Raw genomic sequence first — 25,125 nt, 5'->3', positions numbered from 1 at the left:
ATACAATGTGTATCAACGTGCCAACTGCTTTCTAGCAATTGTTTTGTTTATTTCCTTTAACAAGGAACATCCAGATGTTAAAAAATCTACTTATAGCACTATTCACATCCTTTTCTTGTAAGGACATGCCAAGTTTCTTTGCAGTTAAAATGTAGGGATGTACCTAATCCACACATGTGAATTTGACTGAAAACTGAAGCCCCATCAAAAAGGTATACTATGCACAATGCTAGTTCTTATTTGCATCTGGTTTTGGATTTCGTTATTTGAAGTCATAAATAAAAGAAACAGATTTGAATGAGTTTCAGTTTTCTGTCCTGAAAAAAAAAAGGATTAGCTGAATTCCATATACTGGAATCATTGCATCCTTTACAAAAACATTTAGACATCTGTGCAGGACAGACATAAAAAAAGAATAGCTCTGTAGAAAAGCATGAGCTGATAAAATAGCCTTATTAAATTGTAGCTGAAACATACAACGTTTCATTTTCCCTAAAATATTTCCAAATTTTCAAAATGCACTTAAGTGTACAATAATATGTTATATTATATGTGACATCAGCTGTCTCTAAATACACAAAAAAAAGATATAACAGAAATACCGGTATTCAATATTTCGGAGAAAAATAAAAGTGGAGGTAATGGTAGTGGTAGAGGTGAATTAATAAGTAATTCTTCTAGCCCAGACTTCCAAAGGGAGAGAAGGGAATCAACCCCAATGGACATCATACATATCGAATGCAGTTAAAATACAGGTTTTGCAATGTGCAATACCTCAACTCATGCTTTTATCCACTTTTATAGAATACCCTTTTAGTCTGGATAACCGCAAGGGATATCAATTGGTATTATTAGTTTAGAATGAGGTAAACACACTGATATGTTTTAAATAGTTTTGTGTTACCTAACTTCTACAAGTTTTAAAGCTATCATTACGGCACAGAAAGCCAATGAATCTGGATCATTACTAATTCATTATGTAACACAAAACAATAACCCACAGTTTGGGGAATGAAACAGAACCACAGTTTTTTTTTTGTTTCACGCCTTGATATTGGGGCTACCTTATAACATGTCTCTAGTTTCACATTCGGATTTGGGATTTGTAATTAAAAATTTCTGCTGCTAATATCTGTGGATCCATCTGTTGTGGGTGCATTTTCATGACAACATCAACTAACTGGGGGTTGAAGATAGCACAAAGCCTAGTACGCACATTTAATCTCTCTGCTGTGTATGTTTCCTGGTTTTGCCATGGGGGATAATCATTGCTTAAAGGTTGAACTGGTATGTATCCTTGGTAGTTAGAATGGGATCTAGTTGAGGAATGATGGCCTGCAACTGGATCACTCCAGAACTCACGTGACCGAGTAGCTGAATTGGGGTAGTCAGATGGAAGACTATGAGTAGTTGGCATTGATGCTGACATTTCCCTTCTGAACATGTGATGTGCCATATTTGGGGCTGACCATGGGGAAGACTGGGTATAGGGGAAGTAAGGTGCTGAATGAGGACCATGTGGAGAATTATAGTGTTTACAAGGATTTGAGTCCATATCAGGTCTATGCCGACAGCACTGTATCTGTTGACTAGAGCTGCAGTATTGCATTGGGTCATGAGAAGGATCACAGCAACTGTTTGATATACTTGTCCACAACTCCACACCAGAGTCCACAGATTGATGAGGATGGGAATCCTTGGAGCTAAGAGATGGAGGGAACCGTTCAGAAGCACCGTTGGAGTGAAACTGATTTAATGCATTCTTGTCCATTGGCCTTGTTTTTTGAGAAGATCCAGTTCTCTCTAAAGAATGTTTTTGTAAAGAGGAATTGTCTGCATCTACATTGGAAGTCTCAGCAACAGAATGCTTTCTTGTTTTCTTGTCTTCCAAGTAAGTAGTGCTTTTGGTGGGAGAAAGTCTTGCGTTTTCACGGAGTTCATCTGCTACTGAACGTTGAGTGTGGTTTATCCTTTCTGGGTGATAAAACTTGCACTTCATGCCATAAGTACATCTCTTACCTGAAAGGAACAATGAAAATAAAAGTAGAGACATGACCATAATGCAACAAAAAACAGTCTTCTCGGTTATTATCATAATCAAGGTGTTCATATGGATGTTTCATTGTACTAAACAACATACAACAGCAGCATTTATAAAGTATACTGTGTTTTTGCCGCCAAAGTTCACAAGCTGCAGTTACATTGTCATTCAGAGAAGCAAGGTCATTTGAGCTACACAGTGAAATAGTAGCTTTTAGGAGACAAACATAAAGCTATAAATAAGCTATATATTCATGAAGTCATATAGTAAGGTATAGTTGCTATGCTTACAAGAAATACATGGGTGTCCATCACTGACCTCCTTCTAAAAATACAATATTTGTTGTGTAGCTGTTATGCTGCCTTTTTGCCTTTAGTAAGTATGCAGCAAATCAGAACTCTGATCTACATGCTTTTTCCAGGACAGTGACCTAGAAGGTGCTGACACTAGAGGGTTTTAAATTAAAGCTAGTTACTGTAACTCAAATTTCTGTAAGGTCAGCAATAACAGGCTATCGCTCTACATCATGATCATGGTTTCCTATAGTCCTCACAGGCCAAAATTCACTAGCCCTGTCGGCCGCCTTCCACCTAACAAACTTCGGCTGAAAATATGAAGGAGCCACACAGACAACTGTTGGCCGAACATTGTCTGCAACCAATCAGATGCAGCTGCTATTTGCATATTTTGACAACTGGTAGGGCTGGCTGTCAAAATACAATAGCCACAGCAGATTTATCCATAGGCTGAACAAAAAAAAGTGTATGGCCAGCTTTACGCAACAAAAAGTGTTATGGAGAACTTTTGCTTTATTAAATGAATAAAATGACTCAAGGTACACATACATCATTACTTTCATTTTTGCTTTTCTTAGGTGAGCATGTATTAGCTACTAGCAAGTTTTCCTTACCATAAGGACACTGTAATTTTTTGTTTTCTGGTCCAAGAGGCCTTTTCCTTAGGAAATCATCTAAGTTTGGTCCTTTTCGACCCATGGGATCATCTGGAGGCATAAATCTAACATAAAATAAATAAATACATAAATAAATTAATACAATTACAAAATGTCTAACATAAGCCACCATATTAGAACTAATCAACATACAAACTTTGTTATCACATTTATTTTAATATACACAACAGAAAAGATACAGAAGTTGCGCATGGGCCTTCCTCCTCTCTGACTTTCTGTAGCCACTGGACCAACCACAATGACAGGATGGCAAAAAGAGACAGAGCTAATTGCATCTTTAGAATTTGAAGTTAGCCCCCATGTTTTTTAGACTCCCACTCACACTGCAACCTAAGTTTATCATTTCAGGTGACATTGCTTTTTTGTGCTAAAAGATCTTTGTTAAGACATAGAATGTAGATCTAACACCATGTAACATCAATTTCTGGGTTGCTGCCATTGCTATAATACTAAGGTCCAGGACTAGGCTTAGAATTAAAAATGCAGCCTGGCATATAAAATATATAATTCCATATTCGATGTGATCAAGTTTTTTCAGGATTAAATTAAAAAAAAAAAAATATTTGTATATATACACCTTTTTCAACTCAGCACAAAAACTATGGGACTGAAATTCATAATATAGACAGTGTGCATTTGAGGACCTACACCCGTGCAGCTGTAAAATTGGGAGCAGCGCCTGTTTCCATTCAGCCTTTGCATCCCAATTGACATTAATGGGACTGCCTGCATGGGGATGCATGGAATACCTGTGCATTGTTGTACAGGCAAACACAGCCTTTGCATGGGTTTTTACTTAAATACCCCCATGTAAACAAGGCCTTTGACATCCATGCGGATGCGGGTCCCCAAATGCAGTATTACATATTAAATAATATTTCTATATCTGCACTTTTCCAACTCAGCACAAAATCTATGGGACTCAAATTCTGAATGTAGACACTGTGCGTTTGGGGACCTGTACCCACACAGCTGTCAGAATGGAAGCGGCTTCTGTGTCTGTGCAGCCACTGTGTCCCAACTGACATGAAAGGGACGGCCTGTACAGAGATGCGTGGGACACCTGAGCATCCCCGTGCGGGCAAACACAGTCCTCACATGGGCATATGCTTAAGTACGCCATTGAGGAAAATGGCAGAATTGCCTGTTACAGTAAAATAATACAGATTCAACAAAGGAGGCATATTGTTGTTCCTATTTCTGAATAACAGATACACATTTTGGTGACATGTCTGCCTAAGGCCGGAAGAAATACAACCTATACCTCCTAAGACAGAAAAGTGTTCCTAACATAAAACAATGATTAAAAATATATGAATTCATTCCAGAGTTTTCCTAATAGGTTACATCTTTCTGTTTAGTGAATAGACATATTTTGAACCGTTATGTTATTAGGAAGTGTAACATACAAAAATGATCTTACATATCATTGACAAAGGAGTACATGAGTAGCCGCTCCTCTATGAACTTCTTCCACTCCGGCTTCTCACTCTGGAGGTCTCTGTAGGTATCATTTGAGACTATGATCCCATCACAATTGTATGCCAACTTTACTATAAACCTATCGTCATAGCACACTAGCCGTTTCCCATTGACCCGTCGTGATGGAGTGAAGACCAGGATTTTCTTTTTCTCAAGTTCAGTAAGAAAGTGTTGATCTAAAGAAAAGATAAAAATAAAACTTTGAATAAAAATTACAAAAATATACTCAATACATGCATCATTACACGATAGCAATCATTCTGCTTAAACTGAATAGTCTTTGTATTATATTTATATGCTATTAAAAGCTATTACTGAGCATAAAATACATTCCTCCTTAACTTAATAATAAGCTAACCTTCATGTTAGTCAAATAGCATACCTCCCAACTTTCTGAGATGGGAATGAGGGACACCTATTACCAAAAGTATGTAGGCATAGGGTAAACACCCCCCCCCCCCCCGCCATTCCCCCTTAAAGGAGAATTGTACAAAAAAAAAGATTACTTAAACCCTCAAGTGCTTTTTTTTACCACTACTATTCCTTTATTTTGGCTTTTGGAATTTACAAATGCAGCAGTTTAGAAATTGGATAAAAAGTTTAGCACTGGGAAACACTTTTTGATTGATAGACAGATAAATCAGACCAAAATAGGGGACAAACGAGGAGGAAAGAGGGACAGAGGGACTTTGTTCCAAATGTGGGACAGTCCCTCAAAAATACAGTGTAGCTGTAAGTGCAGTCTTTGTGTGTTTATCCACGCTTTTAACCTCTGTCCCATAGATATTTTTTAGGTTCCGCATTATTACTTGATTATTTAAATGCTCTCCAAAAGTCTTGCTTGCTGCATATTTGGTGCACTTTCAGAAAAAGCAGTAAAAACACGCAACATAATAGAAGTCTATGGGACCAAGGCTAAAACACGGCAAAATGCACGAAAACCGAAAATACACCCGCACTGTGGCCAAACTGCAGCACATTAGTGTCAACCTTGTGGAAGTCTTCTGCTTTCTACAGAACAACAGTCATGCACTAAAATAATAAAGAAGAATTATTTTTGGAATTTTATATGTAGTTACATTGGATCAGCTTAGACTGTAACTATGCATTTACCATGGCCAGTGGGGTCCATGCAGAAGCTGGAATTAACTGTTGTAGGCTCCTTACTAAAGAAAGCAGTAGGGCAGACGCTTGGCACGGAACCCAGAAGCTAGTGGAGAGCATTGTAACAGTTGTGTCTACTACAGTGATGTTCAGATTCTCAAGGGATCCCACCGGTATGGCATATGCATAGTTACATTGGTCCAATTTTATGTCAGATTAGTTGTTTTTTCAGCTAGCTGTAATGATAATCATAGCCATCTAACTTAATTTGGACTATTAGCCCATACAAAAAAAGAAAAAAACATATGTTATACCTGATTTTGGGTAACTTTCTTTCATGCCAGTATACTGACATCAGTATTTACCTGTAATAGGCATATCAGGCCTAGGTTGCTCCTTTCTCCATGATGGAACAAACACTGTGATATCGGTGTGGCCTCTTTCCAGGAAGAAGTTGACAGCAAGAAAAATTCCACGGCATGAGAATACCTCCTTATTACCATGACTGCAAAAGAAAAGTAAATTGGGGGTTCACTTTTTTGGAAAAATAAATAAGTATTACTAGACAAAAAAGTTTATATATACGATATGAAGGACCATTGGCTTTTACTCCACTCTTGTAGATTTTAAAGAATATGCATCCATTCAAAATGTCTTACTACCTAGATGATGAAGATGAAGTGGAGGATATAAAGCCTATGTAGCACAGGTCATACAAAAACTAAAATCAAAACGTTCAGTTAAGATAGTTCAGAGGTAATTTATATCTTAAAGCTGTAGGGTACAGAGTGTATGATTTATCCATAGATGCCAGTTACGTGAGAACTTTTTTTGAGACAGGTGAGCCTTGGCAAAAGAATATTCAAATTGAGCATGTTCATTTAGGTTAATTTAGGATATGGATTACGTTGTTGATGTCCGGTGGTGTTGGTGATTTCCATTTATGTGCGATGGCGAGTCTCGCTGCTATGAAAAAATGGGTAAGCAGGATATGAAATTTGTAGGGCCAGGAGTCTATGCCTATGCCCAGTAAAGCCAGTTTGGGGTCTGTAGGGAGATCCATTTTGATAGTTGTGGATATTGTATGAAATAGTTGGGTCCAGAATAGTTGGATAATGGGGCATTGCCACCATTTATGGAGCAGTGATCCTAAAGTCTCCAGCACATGGGGGTATGATTGGGATAGATCTTTGCTAATTTTTGCGGGGTGAGATACCAGTGGTATGTTAGCTTTTGTAAGGATTCCCAGTAAGAGATACAACGGGAATGTTTTAGTTAATGCAGTTATTTTAAAAATAATGAAATACAATTTTAAATGCAGCTAGTGGAAGTAAGTCAATTTGACCTAGTATCAGCCTCCAGTAATCCCTTCTGCATAGGTTCCTAGATTAGCTTTTGATTGGAAGAGTGAGTGGCAGCACTAGAAGCCATTCAGGTATGCTGAACAAGAGACCCGCTGGCAGGAGAGAGGAGCAGTGTAAGCAGAGGTGTAAACTGCCTCCTTACTAATAAATCACAGGTTGAGGGCAATGAGGTGAACATGTATGTATGTGAGCATGACTGCAGAAAGTAAAAAGTCAGATCACAAGCCTGGTAGGGCTCTGTAACTTTTAGGACTGGAAAGACAGAAATGCAAATCATTTATAAGGTAACACCCCCTTCGCCCAACACACACACCTTCATCATGTATATAGCTCCTTATGGAAAGTTTTCATGAAAAAAGAAGAGTAAGTTTCTCTTATGGGGGCCACAGGCAAGACATGGCAGTCAGAAAATCCAATCTCTGAAGGATTTTCCTTTTTCCCTATTTCCCTAGTCTATACACATTTGAATAGTAAATGTTCAGATTTATGCAACAGGTCCACACACCTGCAGCAGATCTTATTGTGAGAAACGCCATATTAATTGTTTGGGGGTGATGCATACCAAATGGCTAATATTTTTCCCATGAGCTCAGCCAATTAGTGTCTGCAGAGGCCATGATGTATCCATAGACATATGTTCATTCCTTGTCCTTATTGTATTTGGCCTAGTCCAATCTAATTGTGTCTGTAGATAGCACCATCCAATTATCTTTTCATTGGTGAAAGTGATTTTTACACTCCAAGCATTGTCACATTGTTGTAAAGGTGTGACAAAATCATTCACATTATTTGCCTAATGCCCTAACTAATGTGATTGAATGTAACTATCATTAACATTCTAAGAACACTAAGGCAGGCCATAGATGATGCGAGTTTCTTTCCTGCAACCGTGGCTCAATTGACTGTGTTGATGGGGGAATCCCTCCCTTGGAGCTGTTGTGTTCTCCCAGCGGGGGAAGCCGTTCATCCCAGGAGAACACAGTGGTTAATGCTGGCAACTAGAGATCCAACATGCTGGTTGTACCCAAGTCAATCAATTGATCGTCTTAGTTATAATCAGCCTGCCCATACATGGATCTAATCTTGCACAGTCCCTGCTGAACCAGTCAAGATTCAAACCATCTATGGCCAGCTTTATTATGTTCTTTATACCGCCAATCACGTTTAACTTCCGTAAAACTAAGAGGGGTATATGCTAATGCCAGGAGCCTAGCTAATAAAATGGATGAGTTGGAAATGTTAGTACATGAGGAGGACATAGACCTTGTGGGAATAACAGAGACTTGGTTCGACCCCTCACATGACTGGCCAATATCCAAGGGTATTCGGTGTACCGGAAGGACAGGGTAGGAAAAAGAGGGGGAGGGATATGTCTCTATGTCAAGAACAATATAAAGGTGATAGAAAGGAGTGACATTACGGATGGGATGAGCATGGATTTAAAATCTGTGTGGGTTGAACTCGATAGGGAAGAAGATATGGGAAAAGTAGTTGTGGGGGTTTGCTATAGGCCACCTTACCAAGGGGAGAAGGTAGAGCTGGAATTTTTAGCACTAATGGGTAAAGTGGCAAAACTGGGGGACTTCAATTATCCCGACATTGACTGGGAAGAGGGGACTACACACTCACAGAAGGCCCGTCTATTCACGGAGACCTTACAGGACAACTACATGTCACAGCTGGTGGATTCCCCTACCAGAGAAAACGCAGTCCTGGATCTATTGATCACTAATGACCCAGACATAATCTCGGAGGTAGGAGTCCAGGACAACCTGGGCTCTAGCGATCACAGGATGATCACATTTAGTATAAATAACAATATAACAAGGCAAGTGGGGAACATAAGAACCCTAAACTTCAGAAGGGCAAACTTCCCAAAACTGTACTCATTGATGGAAAGGGTAAACTGGGACCAAACCCTGGGATCACTGACCACAGAGGAAAAATGGGAATTCTTTAGGAACATATTAAGCAAATGCATCTTGCAGTGCATTCCTATGGGAAATAAATTTAGAAGAGACAAAGCCAAACCTGACTGGCTAAACCGTAGTGTTAACAAAATTATTAGGGGAAAAAAAATGGCCTTCAAGAAATATAAATCAGAGGGCACAGTATCGGCCTTCCAGCAATACAAGGAGGCAAATAAGAAAAGTACACAAGAAATCAAGATGGCTAAAATCAACTTTGAGAGACAAATAGCGGAGGATAGTAAAAAAAAACGAAAGAGAAAAGAAATTCTTTAAATATATCAACAGCAAAAAAACTAGGGCAGAGCATATTGCACACATAATTAACGATGATGGGAGGATGGTTACAGAGGACACTGAAAAAGCAACCGTGCTGAATGCTTTTTTCTCGTCAGTCTTTATGCAGGAAACGGAGGGGTACACTGACCATGACTGTATGGTTAGTAGTAATACACAGGACTTGCCACTATGGCTAACAGAGGGTGAAATCAGGGAAAGGCTGGATAAACTTAACACAAACAAATCACCAGGTCCAGATGGCGTACATCCGAGTACTCAAGGAACTCAGTAAGGTTATATCTAGACCACTGTTCCTGATCTTTGCTGACAGTATTAGGACAGGAGATGTACCAGGGGATTGGAGGAAGGCTAACGTGATTCCGATATTCAAAAAGGGCCAGAGGCATTTCCCGGGAAATTATAGGCCTGTCAGTTTGACATCAATAATATGTAAACTTTTGGAGGGGATGATAAGGGACTATATCGTAGAATATGCTAAAGACAACAACATCATCAGCAGTAACCAGCACGGGTTTACAAATGGGCGTTCTTGTCAAACCAATCTGTTAGCATTCTACGAGGAGGTGAGCTGTGAGCTGGATAGGGGCAGACCAGTGGATGTGGTGTACTTGGATTTCGCTAAGGCGTTTGATACAGTTCCCCACAAGCGCTTAATTTATAAAATAAGGTCTGCAGGTATCAACAGCAGGGTTTGCTCTTGGATAAGGAACTGGCTAAAAGGCCGTGTCCAAAGGGTGGTGATAAACAGCGCATACTCAGACTGGTCTGAGGTAGTAAGCGGGGTGCCCCAGGGCTCAGTCCTGGGACCAACCTTGTTCAATTTATTCATAAACAGCATTGAGGACGGGATCAGTAGTTCGTTATCAGTTTTTGCAGATGACACAAAATTGGCCAGGGCAATAACTGCACAGCATGAAGCAGATATCCTACAGAATGACCTTGACAAAATTACGGAGTGGGCAACGACATGGCAAATGAGGTTTAATGTGGAGAAGTGTAAGGTTTTGCACTTGGGGACTAAGAACATAAAAACACAATACACGTTAGGAGGGGAACCCTTGGGGGAATCAAAAATGGAGAAAGATCTGGGAGTCTTGGTTGATGATAGATTAGGCAACAGCATGCAATGTCAAGCGGCAGCTTCCAAAGCCAACAGAATATTATCATGCATAAAGAAAGGGATGTATTCCAGAGATAAGACTATAATCCTTCCACTTTATAAAACTCTGGTCCGACCGCATCTGGAGTATTCTGTCCAGTTCTGGTCGCCAGTCCTCAGGAGGGATGTGTTGGAGCTGGAGAGAGTCCAGAGAAGGGCAACTAAACTGATTAGGGGGTTGGAGGACCTTAACTATGAAGAGCGGCTGCAATCGCTCGATTTATTTTTCCTGGAGAAGAGACGTCTGAGAGGGGACATGATAGCAATTTATAAATATCTTAATGGGGATCTCAGCTTAGAAAAAAAGCTGTTAATTCGAAGGAATTGCATGAGGACTCGAGGACATACAATGCGATTAGAGGAGAAGCGTTTTAACCTCAGGCAACGAGGAGGGTTCTTTACTGTTAGGGCTACAAGATTGTGGAATTGTCTACCACAAGAGGTGGTTTCTGCGGGTAGTATGGTGACTTTCAAAAGACTCTTAAGGCCCGTACACACGTACCGATCGTCGGCATACAAACGTCGGTGGACGAAGGATCTGCCGATTGTACGCGTGTTAGTATGGTGCCTCCGACAGATGTCTGCGCACAATCCGCGGACAAAAGTCTTTCGTGCAAACATGAAAATATTTGTATGCCGACACCAGAACGGACGATTGTTCGCCTGTCAGTACACAATTCGGCCGACAGACCGCAGATTTGCAAGACTGGGCATGCTCAGAAAATAGAAAACACAGGGAAAGTTAACCATTACATGACATCACTTCTGCAGTCGGCGGACAAAATTCTTGTGCTGTCCTTGTGCTGTCTTTGCACTTTTCAGCAGACACCGACATCCCGGGGAGAAAAGAGGAACATTTGTAAGCCGACCATCGGTACGTGTGTACGGGGCTTTAGACTTACATCTCAAGGATCAGGACATTAAGGGCTATGTTAGATGATTACAGCCACACACACCTACACAGGTTGAACTGGATGGACTATTGTCTTTATTCAACCTCACCTACTATGTAACTATGTAACTATGAGTAAAACCTGTAATCAAGAATGTATGTAAAGATCTTTAAAAAGCTAGTAGACCATTATTTTAAAATACACAAGCTATGTTTTAAATGGTTTGCACACCTATAATGAACAAAAACTGAAATATAACATTTTATGAACAAACAATCTGCCTGCAGACTTAAAATTTTATCTTAGCCCCTGTTCACACTAAGGCGACCTGTGAGGCGACCTGGTCGCCTCACATGTCGCCTTCCATAGGGAAGCTGCGGACCCGTTCTAATAGGAGCGACACAAGTCGCTCCGACTTAGAAAAAGGGTCTGGAGCTTCTTTGGGGCCACCCGGAGGCGACCGCCATAGACTTCAATGTTAAGAAGTCCGTGGCGGCCACTCCGAGGTCGCGGTGCGAAGTAGCGTCGAGTGTATGTGAACGGGGGCTTAAGTTACACCAAATTAATATTATTATACAGGGTTTAAATACCAACAGTTTTACAGGACCTTACAATATAAATGGAGACAGTACAGTTACAATACAATTCAATACCAGAGGGTCAAGGAGGGCCCTGCTCACGAAAACGTACAATCTAGTAGGGAGGGGCAAGTGGTACAAAAGGTATACACTTTGAAAGGGAAGAACTGATGGAAAATTAAAAGTTTGGTTTTTAGGTGGCGGTGGTATAGCTTTTCCCAAAGAGATGACTTTTCTGAGGTCGCCTAAAATGGGACAGACTAGGAGATAGCCGGACAGATTGTTATACTGTATATCATAAACTAGCAGGTAGAAGTTCTAATATAAGTGGTATTGTACTTCTTGAACCATAAAAATAATTCCAGCCACAGGTTCCTGCTCTACAATCCTATCCAGCAGCCTAATAATTAAAGAATTGCCACTATAGCAAAATTCTTGACATTTCTTCCCCTTCACTGTCTCTGTTCTCTTTAGTTTGTAAAGGTTCAAAATCTTTCAAAGTAACATAATGCAGAAGGTTTTGTGGCATTACCGAGCAAAATTTGTTTAACAAGATCTTTTTCTTATGAGCAGTGTGTAGAGGAGATGGCCAGGAGAACTTCACAACTTTGCAACTACAGCTGCAGGGCTCTAATGAGGAAATATGCTGGGCCTGCATCCCTTTAGACGTGTTCCTATTGGGAGTGACATTTTTGTTGCAGGGGATGCCAGAAATCTCACTCGTATCTTAGTGCAGACTTCATGGAAAATTGGTGAGCCAATCACAAAAGCAGGAAATGATGTTTCTGGGGTGTGGTCAGTAAACATTCTGTGTACAGAACAGCTGCAGGTAGCCATATTGCATTGCATTTTCAGAAAATTGCAACAGCTGCAGCTTGAAAAGGAAAGGTTGTTTTTAATAACATTCAATTACAATATGATTTGTTTCGCAATTGTATATGCTATATTGTTTTTTCTTTATTTGATTTTTTTTTTTTTTCCCCACGAAAGTGGAGTTACCCTTTAAGTCTTTTGACAACCGAGCAGGGCTAAAGCATAACTGCTTCAATCCCTTTCTCTATAAGAGCTGGGTGCTCACGTTACCAAATCCTTTTTATAATTCACATGCCTTTTACTGTTTACTGGAATCCTGAGTGTCTAGCAGGCCTAACAAAAAGAAGAAAGTGCACATTTTACTTAAGCTAATCAGGAACCACTATAAATACTTACATTCCCACATCCTCCTGTGGCCTTAATTTCCTTCTGAAATACTCTGTATGCTTGAGCACAGGGGAAGCATGACACGCTCTCTCCTTCCTTCTATAATTCAGTGCTTAGTGTCTGAGCATTCACGCACCCCTGAACTTTCAGCGTAGACTAACCCAAAACCTACAGGGCTTTTGTTCAGAATACTGGCAGGCAAATGTGGTGGCGGGAGAGAATGGAAATGTATCAGTAGTGACAATGGAGGTCTATAAGGAGTACATTACTTTTCTCTAATAAACCTAAGCAGTACGTTGATGTATCTCTTGTCTTGAGCTCCTTCTGCAAATAGCAGTGCATTTGCTGGTATATGAGGGCTTTAAAGTGGTACTAAACCTGCAACAGTAAAATCAGTCTGTACATGCAGTAAAGCAGGCTTGTTACACTCACTGTGCAACCTAAGGGCTCCCCGCATTGTGTAAAAAGGCTGTTTGATCCTGTCTTCTCTGATCTTCCCCTTCTCCCACTGTCCCTGAACCATCTCCTGATAGTACAGAGCCTTTGGAGTCACTCTGCACATGCTCAGTTTGGTGTGCGTTGCTAGAGAGTTTTCTTTTTTTTTTTTTTTTTGTATATGATCAGCACAGGACCAATTAGCACTGTTCAGACAGGGGGTCCTGTGGCCTTACAGGACAATCAGTGGAGAATGAAAACTCCTCCTACAAGCTTTAACCAGACACTGATAGAAGTCACAAGACTGCTATATACTGCTGATGAGAAAAGGTATTTAGCAGTTTATATTTACTAAAATAATTGCATTTCCATGTTCTGTGTACTGTGGGAGAGCAGATCTAGTGAATGCATGGTCCTGGGTTTAGTAACACTTTAAAGCAGTGGTCCTCAACCCTGGCCCTCAGGGCCCACTAACAGGCCAGGTTTGCAAGATAACTGATATACATCCCAGGTGATATCATTTGCTGCTCAGTGATTGCAGTACTCTAGTCTGCATCTCTCCAAGGTAATACTTAAAATCTGGCCTGTTAGTGGGCCCTGAGGACCGGAGTTGAGGACCACTGCTTTAAAGCATAAGTAAACCCATCGACTTAACAGTTTCAAAAATCATTTACATTCCCGGTATGCCAGGAATGTAACTGTCACATTGGTTGTGCTCTCAACCGAACTGCCAAACCATCCAATGGCTGGTGTCATAACTGATCACATGTGCAGCATCATGGCAGTTGAGGATTAAACAGAGGCCAAGATGGCAGCTTCCTTGGCTGAAAACGATAGGAGGGTTTACCTCCACTTTAAGTACTACTGTGTCTATAGGCTCAATCAGTGTTTCTCAACTCCGGTCCTCAGCGCACACTAACAGGCCAGGTTTGCAAGAAAACTGAAATACATCACAGGTGATAGCATTTGCTGCTCAGTGATTGCAGTATCCTTGTCTGCATCTCCCCAAGGTAATACTTAAAATCTGGCCTGTTAGAGTGCCCTGAGGTCCAGAGTTGAGAAACGCTGGGCTCAATGCACTATTTGAGTAGTATACGATCCTAAAGCGGAGTTCCAGTCTAAACACACACTCACCTGTCCAACGGTCCAGCGATGCGGCCGCCCGAAGCCTCGCTCTTCAACCTCTCTGTCTGCGGCGCCGGCATCACTGCTGTGGGCACCCGGCTGTGACAGTTTTCGGCTTCACAGCCGGGTACGCACTGCGCATGCGCGAGTTGCGCTACGTGTCGTGATTGGCCGGCAATCTTCTGGGACCTCTGACATGTCCCAGAAGATTGCAGGGAGGGAGGGGGAGAGGAGAACTTCCGCTCAGGGCGCCGCGGCACTCCGAGCGGAAGTGGGAGCGGGTACCTGTCAAAACTAGGTACCCGCTCCCCCCCCAAAAAAAATTACATGCCAAATGTGGCATGTCAGGGGGTTAGAACTGCCTAAAGCGGAAGTTCCACTTTTGGGTGGAACTCCGCTTTAAGTAGTTTAGGGGAATTTTACTAACACTGGTGCACTCAGAATCTGGTGCAGCTGTGCATGGTAGCCAATCAGCTTCTAACTTCAGCGTGTTCAATTAAGCTTTGCCAATAAAACCTGGAAGCTGGTTGGCTTCTATGCAGAGCTGCACCAGCTTTTGCAAGCTCCAGTTTTAGTAAATAACCGTCCCGCCCCACCGGTCTATGACTGCTAGTCTAGGGAGATTTTGAGTGCGATTTAATGTTTGTCACTATTGTCCCTGTTATCCTTGCTGGAGGATCAGACAAAAGGAAGCAAAACCCTGCTAAGATGGTCACCTTCATATAGAGATTCAGTGCAGAACAAGGCATGGCAAGCGACATGAAAAGGTTCATCAGCTGTGGGACCACAGATAACAGTTTTTGACTAATCCTTTGCCCTCTGCCTGCCCCTTTTGGTAACAGCTTCCAGAATTTAGTTCCTCTTTCAATGGCTAATTTGAAGCATAAATGGTTGTTACATTAAATATATGTAGACCTTTTAAGATTTTGCCGAAGAGCCGTGTAGTTTTTTGTTAAATATATATATTGATTCATTGGAACTGCAAGTTCTATTATTGTCTCAAATTAAGGCTCCATTCACACCTGGGCGTTTTCAGCTCCAAAAACGCTCAAAGAAAACGTTTCCAAAACGCCCAACAAGTAAAACCCCATTCATTTAAATGGCCCCTGTTCACATCTGAGCATTTTAACGCCTGAAGCAAAACGCCCAACGCTCAAAAAAGTACACGAGCTTCTTTTTGGGCAGATTACAGGCGTTTTCCATTGGTCTCTAGTCAATCTAAAAACGCCTGCACAAAAATCGCCTGAAACAAAAACGCCCAGGTGTGAATGAAGCCTAAAGGTTTTCTAGTAAAAAAACCCCCAAAAAACTAAGATTATAGAAACACTTTAACATCATGAACGGAATTTGTAATCAGACTGTCCAAGTAAAGTGATAACTTTATTGGCACCTCTAGATGAATTTTAATATGCCTTGCTTTTAAATTCAAGAGTGACAAACAACTGTTTCATCATGGGTTACAGAACGGGAAATTAAGACGAATGAAAATAGCACTCATCTCATATTACAGTCGACCTTCACTTTGTTATTTTGCAAGTATATTTTTGGAGATGATTTCCTGGTTCTGTGCTGAACAAGGTTCTCTTTCATGATCATCAGGGCTGTTGTTTTAACTGCATAGTCTCAGGTACACATCAACTAGATTTAATAACTTTCTGGTTTCCATATGTTGAAATGACAGTCTAACATACATTAACTAGCCATACATGTTTCAAAGTGTGGAACAGTGTTTAATGGAATTTGAAAAAAGCCCACCATTCATCTTTTTTTACACCTTTCTTTCATCAAGATCAGGGTTTCTCAACGAGGGTTCTGTGGGACCCTAAGGTTCCTCCTGAGGTTGCTAGGGGTTCCTTGAGCAATGGGCAATTTCTGCCTCTCAGATAAGCTCCCAATGACACCGTTGTTCCTTTTAGCTATTTGTAAGGGGGTAATTGTTCCCAATGATGACAAGAGTAAGGAGCATTCTTTCCACTGACTGTCACACTAATGTGTCATGAGTTGTAGATGTTTAATTTTTAGCAGGGGTTCCCGAGACCAAAAATGTATTTTAACCACTTGCCGACTGCCTAACGCCGATCTACGTCGGCAGTCAGCCCCTCACAGGCAAAGTGACGTAGGGCTACGTCACTAGCTTGTGAGGGTCTAGGGAGCGAGCGCGCGCCCCCGGAGGCGCGCTCCCGCTCCCGCGTGGTCACGAACCCCCCCGCGCGTGTGACCGGCGGACCCGATGTCCGCCGGTCACTCGGCGATCGGCGGGGGAGAGGGAGAATGTCAGGCAGCTTGTGTAAACAAGCCACCTGTCATTCTCCTTGCTGTTAGGATACTGATCACTCGGATCTAGTATGTAGATCCGTTGATCAGTGTCCATACAGCTCAAGCCCCAGCCAATCACAGTAGAAAGCACGCCCCTAGGGATACACACAGCCCCTCCCTCCCAAATAAAGTTAACCCCTTCACTACCAGTGTATTTTTACAGTAACAGTGCATATATATAGCACTGATTACTGTAGAAATGTCACTGGTAACCCCAAAAGTGTCAAAAATGTCAGTCAAGGGTCCGATCTGTCTGCCCCAATGTCGCAGTACCGCAAAAAAATCGCAGATCGCCGCCATTACACGTTAAAAAAAAAAACAACAAAAATGACAGAAATCTTTCCCTTTGTTAGTAAACGCGATAACTTTTGCGCAAACCAATCAAAATACGCTTTTTGCGATTTTTTTTACCAAACATAGGTAGTATAAAACAAATTGGCCGAAAAAGTAAAAAAATTTTGATTTTTAAATTTTTTTTGGGGGGAATTTCATATAAAAAAATGTGAAAAATATTGCTATTTTTGCAAAATTGACGCTCTTTTTTTGTTTATAGCGCGTGATCAAAAAATCGCACAGGTGATCAAATACCACCAAAAGAAAGCTCTGTTTGTGGGAAAAAAAGGACGCCAAATTCGTTTAGGTACAGCGTCGCACGACCGCGCAATTGTCCGTTAAAGTCACGCAGTGCCGAATCGCAAAATACCCCCTGATCGGAATGGGGGTAAAATCTTCCGGGGCTTAAGTGGTTAAGGGTTCCTCTGTTTTGCAAAGGTTGAGAAAGGCTGATCAAGAAATTCTAATATCCCCTTAGGCAAAAACAAACAATTCAGTTGGATTAAAGTGGTTCTAGTGGCTGAAGGTTTTTTTTTTTTTACCTTCATGCAACTCCCCCTGCAGCCCCCCCGAATACTTACCCGAGCACGACTGTGATCCAGCTGTGTGCACGAGAGCAGCTGCTCTTCCAGGTCTCTGCCTTCTCGTTGGCTCAGGGATAGCAGAGGGAGCCAACACAGCCAGCGAGGCAAGAGTAGGGGCTGGGTTGAGCCCCGTTCAGTGTGTCTTATGGATACACAGAGCGAGGCTTGGGGGTGAGCAAGCATGATTGCCCCCATAGCAAGCAGCTCCTCCTCTGAAAAGAGGAGGACGAAAGAGCACCAACATAGTACCCAAAAAGAGGAGGATCGGGGCTGCTCTGTGCAAAACCATTGCACAGAGCAGGTAAATATAACATGTTTGTTATTATTATTATGCATTTTTTTACATTTTTTATTTTTTTTACCTTAATTTTTGAGGTTGCGAACTTCATATCCATGAACATCAACAGATTACACCAGGCACCTCCAGTCAAACTGTCAGAAACAGCAATTGGCCTAAAGCCAGCTATAGATGGATCAGTCAATCTGTGAGCAGACTGGTTGTACTGAAGCCGATCCATCAATTGACTTCAGGACAACCAGCCTGTCGGAATTTTTGCATGCCAATGGATATAGCCATTCTCAGTGAATATTGTGCTCTAATGGCTGGGAAGGCTTTCCGTCGGCAGAACACAATAGGACTGCGGGAGAGATTCCCATCAACCTTCAATGTATAATGGGGAAACCAAGCAGTTTCACGGGTGGAAGGAAACGAAATAAATTTGCGTGATCTATAACCAGCCTAAGACAACTGGCGTCAAAGCCACCACTTCCATTTTTATTCAGGGATGGTTGTTCCTACACTGTGGGGAAAGGAGAATTCTTTTGAGGAAAGCGATGTACACATTTTGGTTAGGGAAGATCTGGTTTGCGAGAGGCCTGAAAGAGGCAATCTACAATCTACAACCTTGAACAACCATCTCTGAATAGGACTATGGACCTTCAGCATGATCTGTCTTCCACATGTAATTTTAACATCTTTGTCCCAAGTGATATGAGAGCAATTGTGAACCATGTGAATTGAGCGATTTAACCCCTGTGCAGATTTCCTGACCACATGGATGAAATTATGCTAGAACACAGTTATTTCACAACTTTCACGCCTCCCACCCTAATTTTGGACAATCAACATCTACCTTGACATATTGCATCCATGGTGATAAGGTGCTATCTGTGTGCATTTAAATGGTAAGCTACTAAACTGCTACATTACAGAACATGTCCAGTGTAATGTGACTAACTACAACTAGATATACCATGACTTGGATAAATGAGAACCTTTACACAGTGAACCAGAGTTAACTTTAAAAAAAAAAGTATTAAAAGAGGTCATTTCCTTTTTTTTTTTTATTTATTTATTTCCTTGCACAGAATTGGATGTTTGAACTGCACATTTAAAGCAGAACTATGGGCAAAACTTTTTTTGTTTCATTTTGGATACAGCAAGTGAGGGTTATAACCCCTATCAGATTTGTTTTCGCCATCTGTATCCCATTGCAGTGATTTCCCTTCACTTCCTGTCCCATAGCCAAACAGGAAGCGAGAGGAAATCCCTGCAAATTAGGGGGAATCCCTTGGGGACCCCCAGGTCACCAGAACTAGTGTCCCCAAGATTTTTCCTCCATTACTTTTCTTGGGACAACCCAACACTTTCAATGATAATGGTAAACAGGAATAATAGAGAGGGCAAATCTCCCGAATGGGGGGCACAGACAGCAATAAAAATGGACAAGCTTTCTAATCCCTCTGCATTCTATCCAAAGTAAGAGTCGGTTCACACTATGGCGACAGGACTTCGGGGCGACTTAATGCACCGACTTCACATAATGGAAGTTAATGCAAGTCGCACCGACTTTGTCCAAAAGTAGTGCAGGAACCTTTTTCTAAGTCGGAGCGACTTGAGTCGCTCCTATTAGAATGGTTCCAATTGCACAGCATTGGGAGCTACTTGTCAGGAGAACAAGTCGCCTGACAAGTTGGAACAGTGTGAACCGGCACTTAAACAAAATGTTTTGCCCTTAGTTATACTATAATGCTATAATGTAATATATTACAGCTATTACAACTATTAGTGCCGGTTCACACTATTGCGATGCGGGAACACTGCGAATCTACTGCGTGTTCCCGCATCGCATTCGCAGCACAGGCAGTTCACACTGCCATATGCGAATCGCTGGGGGTGTCAATTCAAAGTTAACGACACCCCCCAGATCAGATCGCATATCGCAGTGCGATCTGACAGTTCGCACATAAATCGGATCGCACTGGTGTGAACCACCATGCGATCCGATTCTGCTGCGGACCAAAAGAGGGTCCTGTGCGAGCTCACTGCAATTGCGGTGCGAATTCAGCCATACTAACTGTATGGCTGAATTCACACCGCACAGACATCGCATGTGATTTTAGGAGCAGTGCGCTCTGCATCACATGCGATGTCTGTCATCGCAATAGTGTGAACCGGCACTTAGATGTTGTGGCTGCATTAGTTGTCAGTCCTAAGGCTTTTTTCCCTTTGCTTGTACCTGGCAAACTGGCCAGTGACACACCTCTGGTATTAAAGTTCCCCCGCTCTGGATGAAGTAGCACAAGAGGCATCTTTGGACAGCAGCATTGTCAGTCAGGGGGGGGGGTGTGTTAGATGTACTAATGTACTAAAAGATTTAAAAAAACTATCAAGTTGAAGCCAAACTCCAGCTAAAACTTTATTATTAGTTACCGCAAACTTTTTTTTTCCTTTGAGGATAAAGGTTTTACATAAATTAATAAAAGCTGACCACTGTAAGCACCCCTGTCAGTGGTAAATGATCTCTCTAAACCCACTAACTGCTACATCTGCAGGACAGCATGTTCTGCTGCAACAGACTTACTGGGAGGATCACAGGTATAAATAAAGGAAATAATGCCTGGAAAAAAAAAGAATGCAGCCACCATAACTACGAATTGGTAAGCTGCAATACATTACATTTTTTATTTTAGGTTTAATACTGCTTTAATGTCATTTAAATTAGGTCCTAATATATATGTGGGATATGTCTATATTATAAAGATTTACATTCCAATGTAGAAAGCAGTGTGGGGGCTCCCAATAAGTATTCACCGGTTGGTATTCTTGATAGCACCTTCAATTCCATGCCATCGTTCACTGATACTGCAGTTTTCAGAACGAGCGCTGTCGCTATATGTAAAATTTAAAGAAATGAATGCAGAACGATTACATAGTACAGATAAATGGGCTGATGGCTGCTAAGATGACATCCCTAATAGCAGTTACAACAGCCTGTTCTGCAAATGTATTCCCCTCTGAAATATAAAGTCACCGTTTGACTGAATGATCAGAAAAAAAAAAAGAAGAAAAAAACACTGTGAAATTAAAACGTATCATATTATTATTTTTTTTTTTTTTAATCTGTTTAATGAAAAACAAAGTAAATAAAAAAAAAATCCAAATAATAAAAAAAAGGGTTTCCTAAATCTATCTATAAAAAAAAAAACACTGTGAAATTAAAACTTATCATATTATTTTTTTTTTTTTTATCTGTTTAATGAAAAACAAAGTAAATAAAAAAAATAAAAAAAATCCAAATAATAAAAAAAAGGTTTCCTAAATCTATCTATAAAAAAAAAAACACTGTGAAATTAAAACTTATCATATTATTTTTTTTTAATCTGTTTAATGAAAAACAAAGTAAATAAAAAAAATAAAAAAAATCCAAATAATAAAAAAAGGGTTTCCTAAATCTATCTATAAAAAAAAAAACACTGTGAAATTAAAACTTATATTATTTTTTTTTAATCTGTTTAATGAAAAACAAAGTAAATAAAAAAAATAAAAAAAATCCAAATAATAAAAAAAAAGGGTTTCCTAAATCTGTCTATATATGTGTATCATGTTTTTTTTTTTTTTATTATTATTATTATTATTATTTTTATTTTTTTAAACAAATGTAGAAATGCTTGCTAGCCTTGCAACTATCTGTAAAATTTGCTTAAGGCTGAAAGGTGTGAGCATTTAACAAGGGGGTTTGAGTTTTTCAAGCGCTGAGAAATTCCCAGAAGCAAGAAGAATGGGTATATTTACATAAAGTGAATTTGCATAATGTTGATAGTGAGCTTGTTCAGGCAGGTAGGACTTTGTGCATGTGAATCAGTAGAGAACAATGTAGTACTAGCCGATTAAGCATACAGGAAGCAGAAAGGTGGAAATTCCCTACTGTCCACCTGACACCAGAATAAACTTTGTACTTGTTCCACAACCTCGTCAAACATCTTTCCTTGATTGGATGCAATAAACAGGTACTCAAACCCAGGGTCTGAAGCTGCTTTCCTCATTGTGCATGTTTATTTATTCTATAGACAGAAGTCTTTAAAAGAGAAGTATGGCCAAAGCTCTTTTGGTCATACTTCTTCTGCCGGTCACAGGAGTGCAGAATTCAGTGCTTAAACCACTTCCATACCCGGGCCAATTCTGGCACTCTGCTCCTCCATGTAAAAATCAACATTTTTTTGCTAGAAAAATGCTAGAAAAATACTCAGAACCCCCAAACGTTATATATTTTTTAGCAGAGAACCTAGGGAATAAAATTGTGGTCATTGCAACTTTTTATGTCACGCGGTATTTGCGTAGTAATTTTTCAAACACGTTAAAAAAAAAAAGGTTTTATGAATTAAAAAAAAACAGTTAGCCCAATTTTTTTGTATAATGTGAAAGATGATGTTACGCCGTGTAAATACATACCTAATATGTCATGCTTTACCGTTGCGCACACTCGTGGAATGGCGCCAAACGTCAGTACTTAAAAATCTCCATAGGCAACGCTTTAACATTTTTTACAGGTTAGCAGTTTAGAGTTAAGGCCCGTACACACGTACCTATTGTCGGCCGAAAAGATTCAGCCGCCGACCGATCGGCCGATTGTAGGCTTGTTAGTATGATGCTTCCGACAGCCGACAGCGCACTTTCGGGCAAACAGAATCTGTCATGCAAGCATTAAAATTTTTGTATGCCGACACCAAAATGGCCGATTGTTCGCTTGTCAGTACAGAAATCGGCCGACAGACAGCAGATTTGCAAGACTGAGCATGCTCAGAAAAGAAAAAACACAGGGAAAGTTAGCCATCACATGACATCACTTCTGCAGTCGGCGGACAAAATTCGTGTGCAGTCTTTTGCACTTTTCAGCGGACACGACAACCCGGGGACAAAAGATGGCCTGATCGGTCGGCCGACGATCGGTACGTGTGTACGGGGCTTTACAGAGGAGTTATTGGGCTAGAATTATTGCTCTTGCTCTAACGTTCACAGCGATACCTCACATGTATGGATTGGATGCCGTTTACATATGTGGTGGCGACGTACGTATGCGTTCACTTCGCGGAGACGGCGGCACTTTACTTTTTTTTTTTTTAATTGTTTGTTTTATTTTTTAAACTTGTCCTCAGTATTCTCTATGGTGTACTTCTGCCTATGACACATTCCTTCTCCGGCTCGCCAATAGCATGGGCAAGCCGATAGAAGCACCAGAGGGCGGCGGGAGGGGTGGGAACATTCCCTCCCACTGCCTGTAAGAACGATCAAGCCACTATGATTGTTCTTACTGTGCAGGGAATCGCCGGCTAAAAAAATGATATCTGAGTCTTGCCTGCAGCTGCAGGCATCATTCAGATATCCCCACTTAAAGCTCAGGACATCATATGATGTCCAGCAGTAAGGAAGTGGGTAAGTGCTAAAGCCGGCTGTTGGGTGTCGTCGCAGGGTCGGTCCAGGCTCTAAAGGGAGCCCAACAATAATGCCGCTGAGAGTGTGCCACTGAGTGCCTGAGTCAGCTGCTCCCACCCTCTCCGGCATTCCAGTGAGCACTGGAGGGGCAGAGCACAGAGCTGTGACTGATAGGCACTGCTCTGCGCTCAGATTGGACCTGTCTTTGGTCACTTAAGGCGCTTTTCCAGGGCATTGTACGGCTCAGTATGGCTCGCTTTGGCACTTTTCCACTGCATGGTACCGCATGGTACGTGTTTGAACGGTTCGGTGCGGTTTGGTACAGCGGCGCTTTTCCACTATGTGGTACGGCTCAGTACGGCTCGCTTAAACAGTACCACCTCGGTTGGGGTTCCAAGCGGGCCGTACCTATACCATATCCCACAATCCTTTGCATGCAGCCTTGATTGTTTGTCACTAATAGCCACTGATTGGTCAGAGAATCGTTGTAATCCCACCCACTTACTATTTTAGTGGAAAAGCAAACCGAGCCGAGTAGAGGCTATACAGTGCTGAAACGTGCCAACTCGTACCATGCAGTGGAAAAGCAAACCGAGCCGAGCTGGGCCAAGCAGTGTCGAGTGGAGCTGAGTCGGTACTCGCAGTGGAAAAGTGTCATTAGTTCTCAGATGTTAAATCTGCATAGTTGAGTATAAATGGTTATATTTGTAGAATCATGCACTTCTCTATTAACCCATAGGAGTGGAAAAGCACAGCAAAAAAAAAAAAAAGAGCTTACATATTATTCCACGGGCAAGTCTAATTTTACAAAGAGTCTGGAAGAAAAATGATCACACATAAAAGAAGGATGAGATTGAAGAGGAGCTCCAGGCACCTATCAAGAAAATAAAAGTCAGCAGCTATAAAAAGGTCCCACGGTCCAGCGGTGAGCTCACATCAGCCATCTTCATGCTCTGTCCTCCCTTGGTGGCACCGACATCTTCACTATGGGCACCTGGCTGTGACAGCTTGCGGCTTCACAGCCGGGTGCCCACTGCGCATGTGAGAGTCGCGCTGCACACTCTGACTGGTGGATGCAGTCTTCTGGGACCTGTCAGTGTCCTAGAAGACTGCAGGGGGGAGGGAGGGAGCAGAACTTCCATTGCCGAGTACCACGCCGCTCAGAGTGGAAAAGGGAGCAGGTAACTGTCAAAATCAGTTGTGCAAGAGGTGCAGGGGACAAGTCCTTAAAGCGGAACATCCCCTTTTGGGTGAAGTTCTGCTTTAAAAATCTGTATGACTTCAAATGGCAAAACTGCCCTTTATAGTACTCATACCTCCCAACTGTCCCTGATTTCGAGGGACTGTCCCTGACTTGGAACAAAGTCTCTCTGTCCCTCTTTCCTCCTCACTTGTCCCTAATTTCGGTCTGATCTAAATAGTTGTATATAAAATTCGCTCCTTATCTATCAAAAAGTGTTTTCCAGTGCTAAACCTTTCATCCAGTTTCTAAATTGCTGCACTAGTAAATTTCACAAGCCAATATAAAGGAATTTTAGTGGTAAAAGAAGCACTTGTG

The 25,125-nt window shown here is 41.4% G+C and overlaps 1 protein-coding gene across 2 annotated transcripts in view; it reads right to left on the bottom strand.

Annotated features, from left to right (window-relative positions):
• Positions 1 to 975: 975 nt before the first annotated feature.
• Positions 976 to 25,125, bottom strand: part of ZC3H12A (zinc finger CCCH-type containing 12A) — a 45,315-nt gene continuing 21,165 nt past the window's right edge. For both annotated transcript variants that reach the window (XM_082248487.1, XM_082248486.1), the window contains exons 3-6: positions 5,966 to 6,105; positions 4,438 to 4,672; positions 2,952 to 3,058; positions 976 to 2,019 (exon numbers count right to left, since the gene is read on the bottom strand). In XM_082248487.1, coding sequence (XP_082104613.1) covers positions 1,085 to 2,019; positions 2,952 to 3,058; positions 4,438 to 4,672; positions 5,966 to 6,105 — 1,417 coding nt within the window. In that variant the 3' untranslated portion in view covers positions 976 to 1,084. The remainder of the gene's footprint in view (positions 2,020 to 2,951; positions 3,059 to 4,437; positions 4,673 to 5,965; positions 6,106 to 25,125) is intronic.

Source organism: Pelophylax lessonae (genome assembly GCF_965119305.1).
Source record: "Pelophylax lessonae genome assembly, chromosome: 2".
Classification (NCBI taxonomy): Eukaryota; Metazoa; Chordata; class Amphibia; order Anura; family Ranidae; genus Pelophylax; species Pelophylax lessonae.
This window is presented reverse-complemented; position numbering and strand designations above follow the sequence as displayed.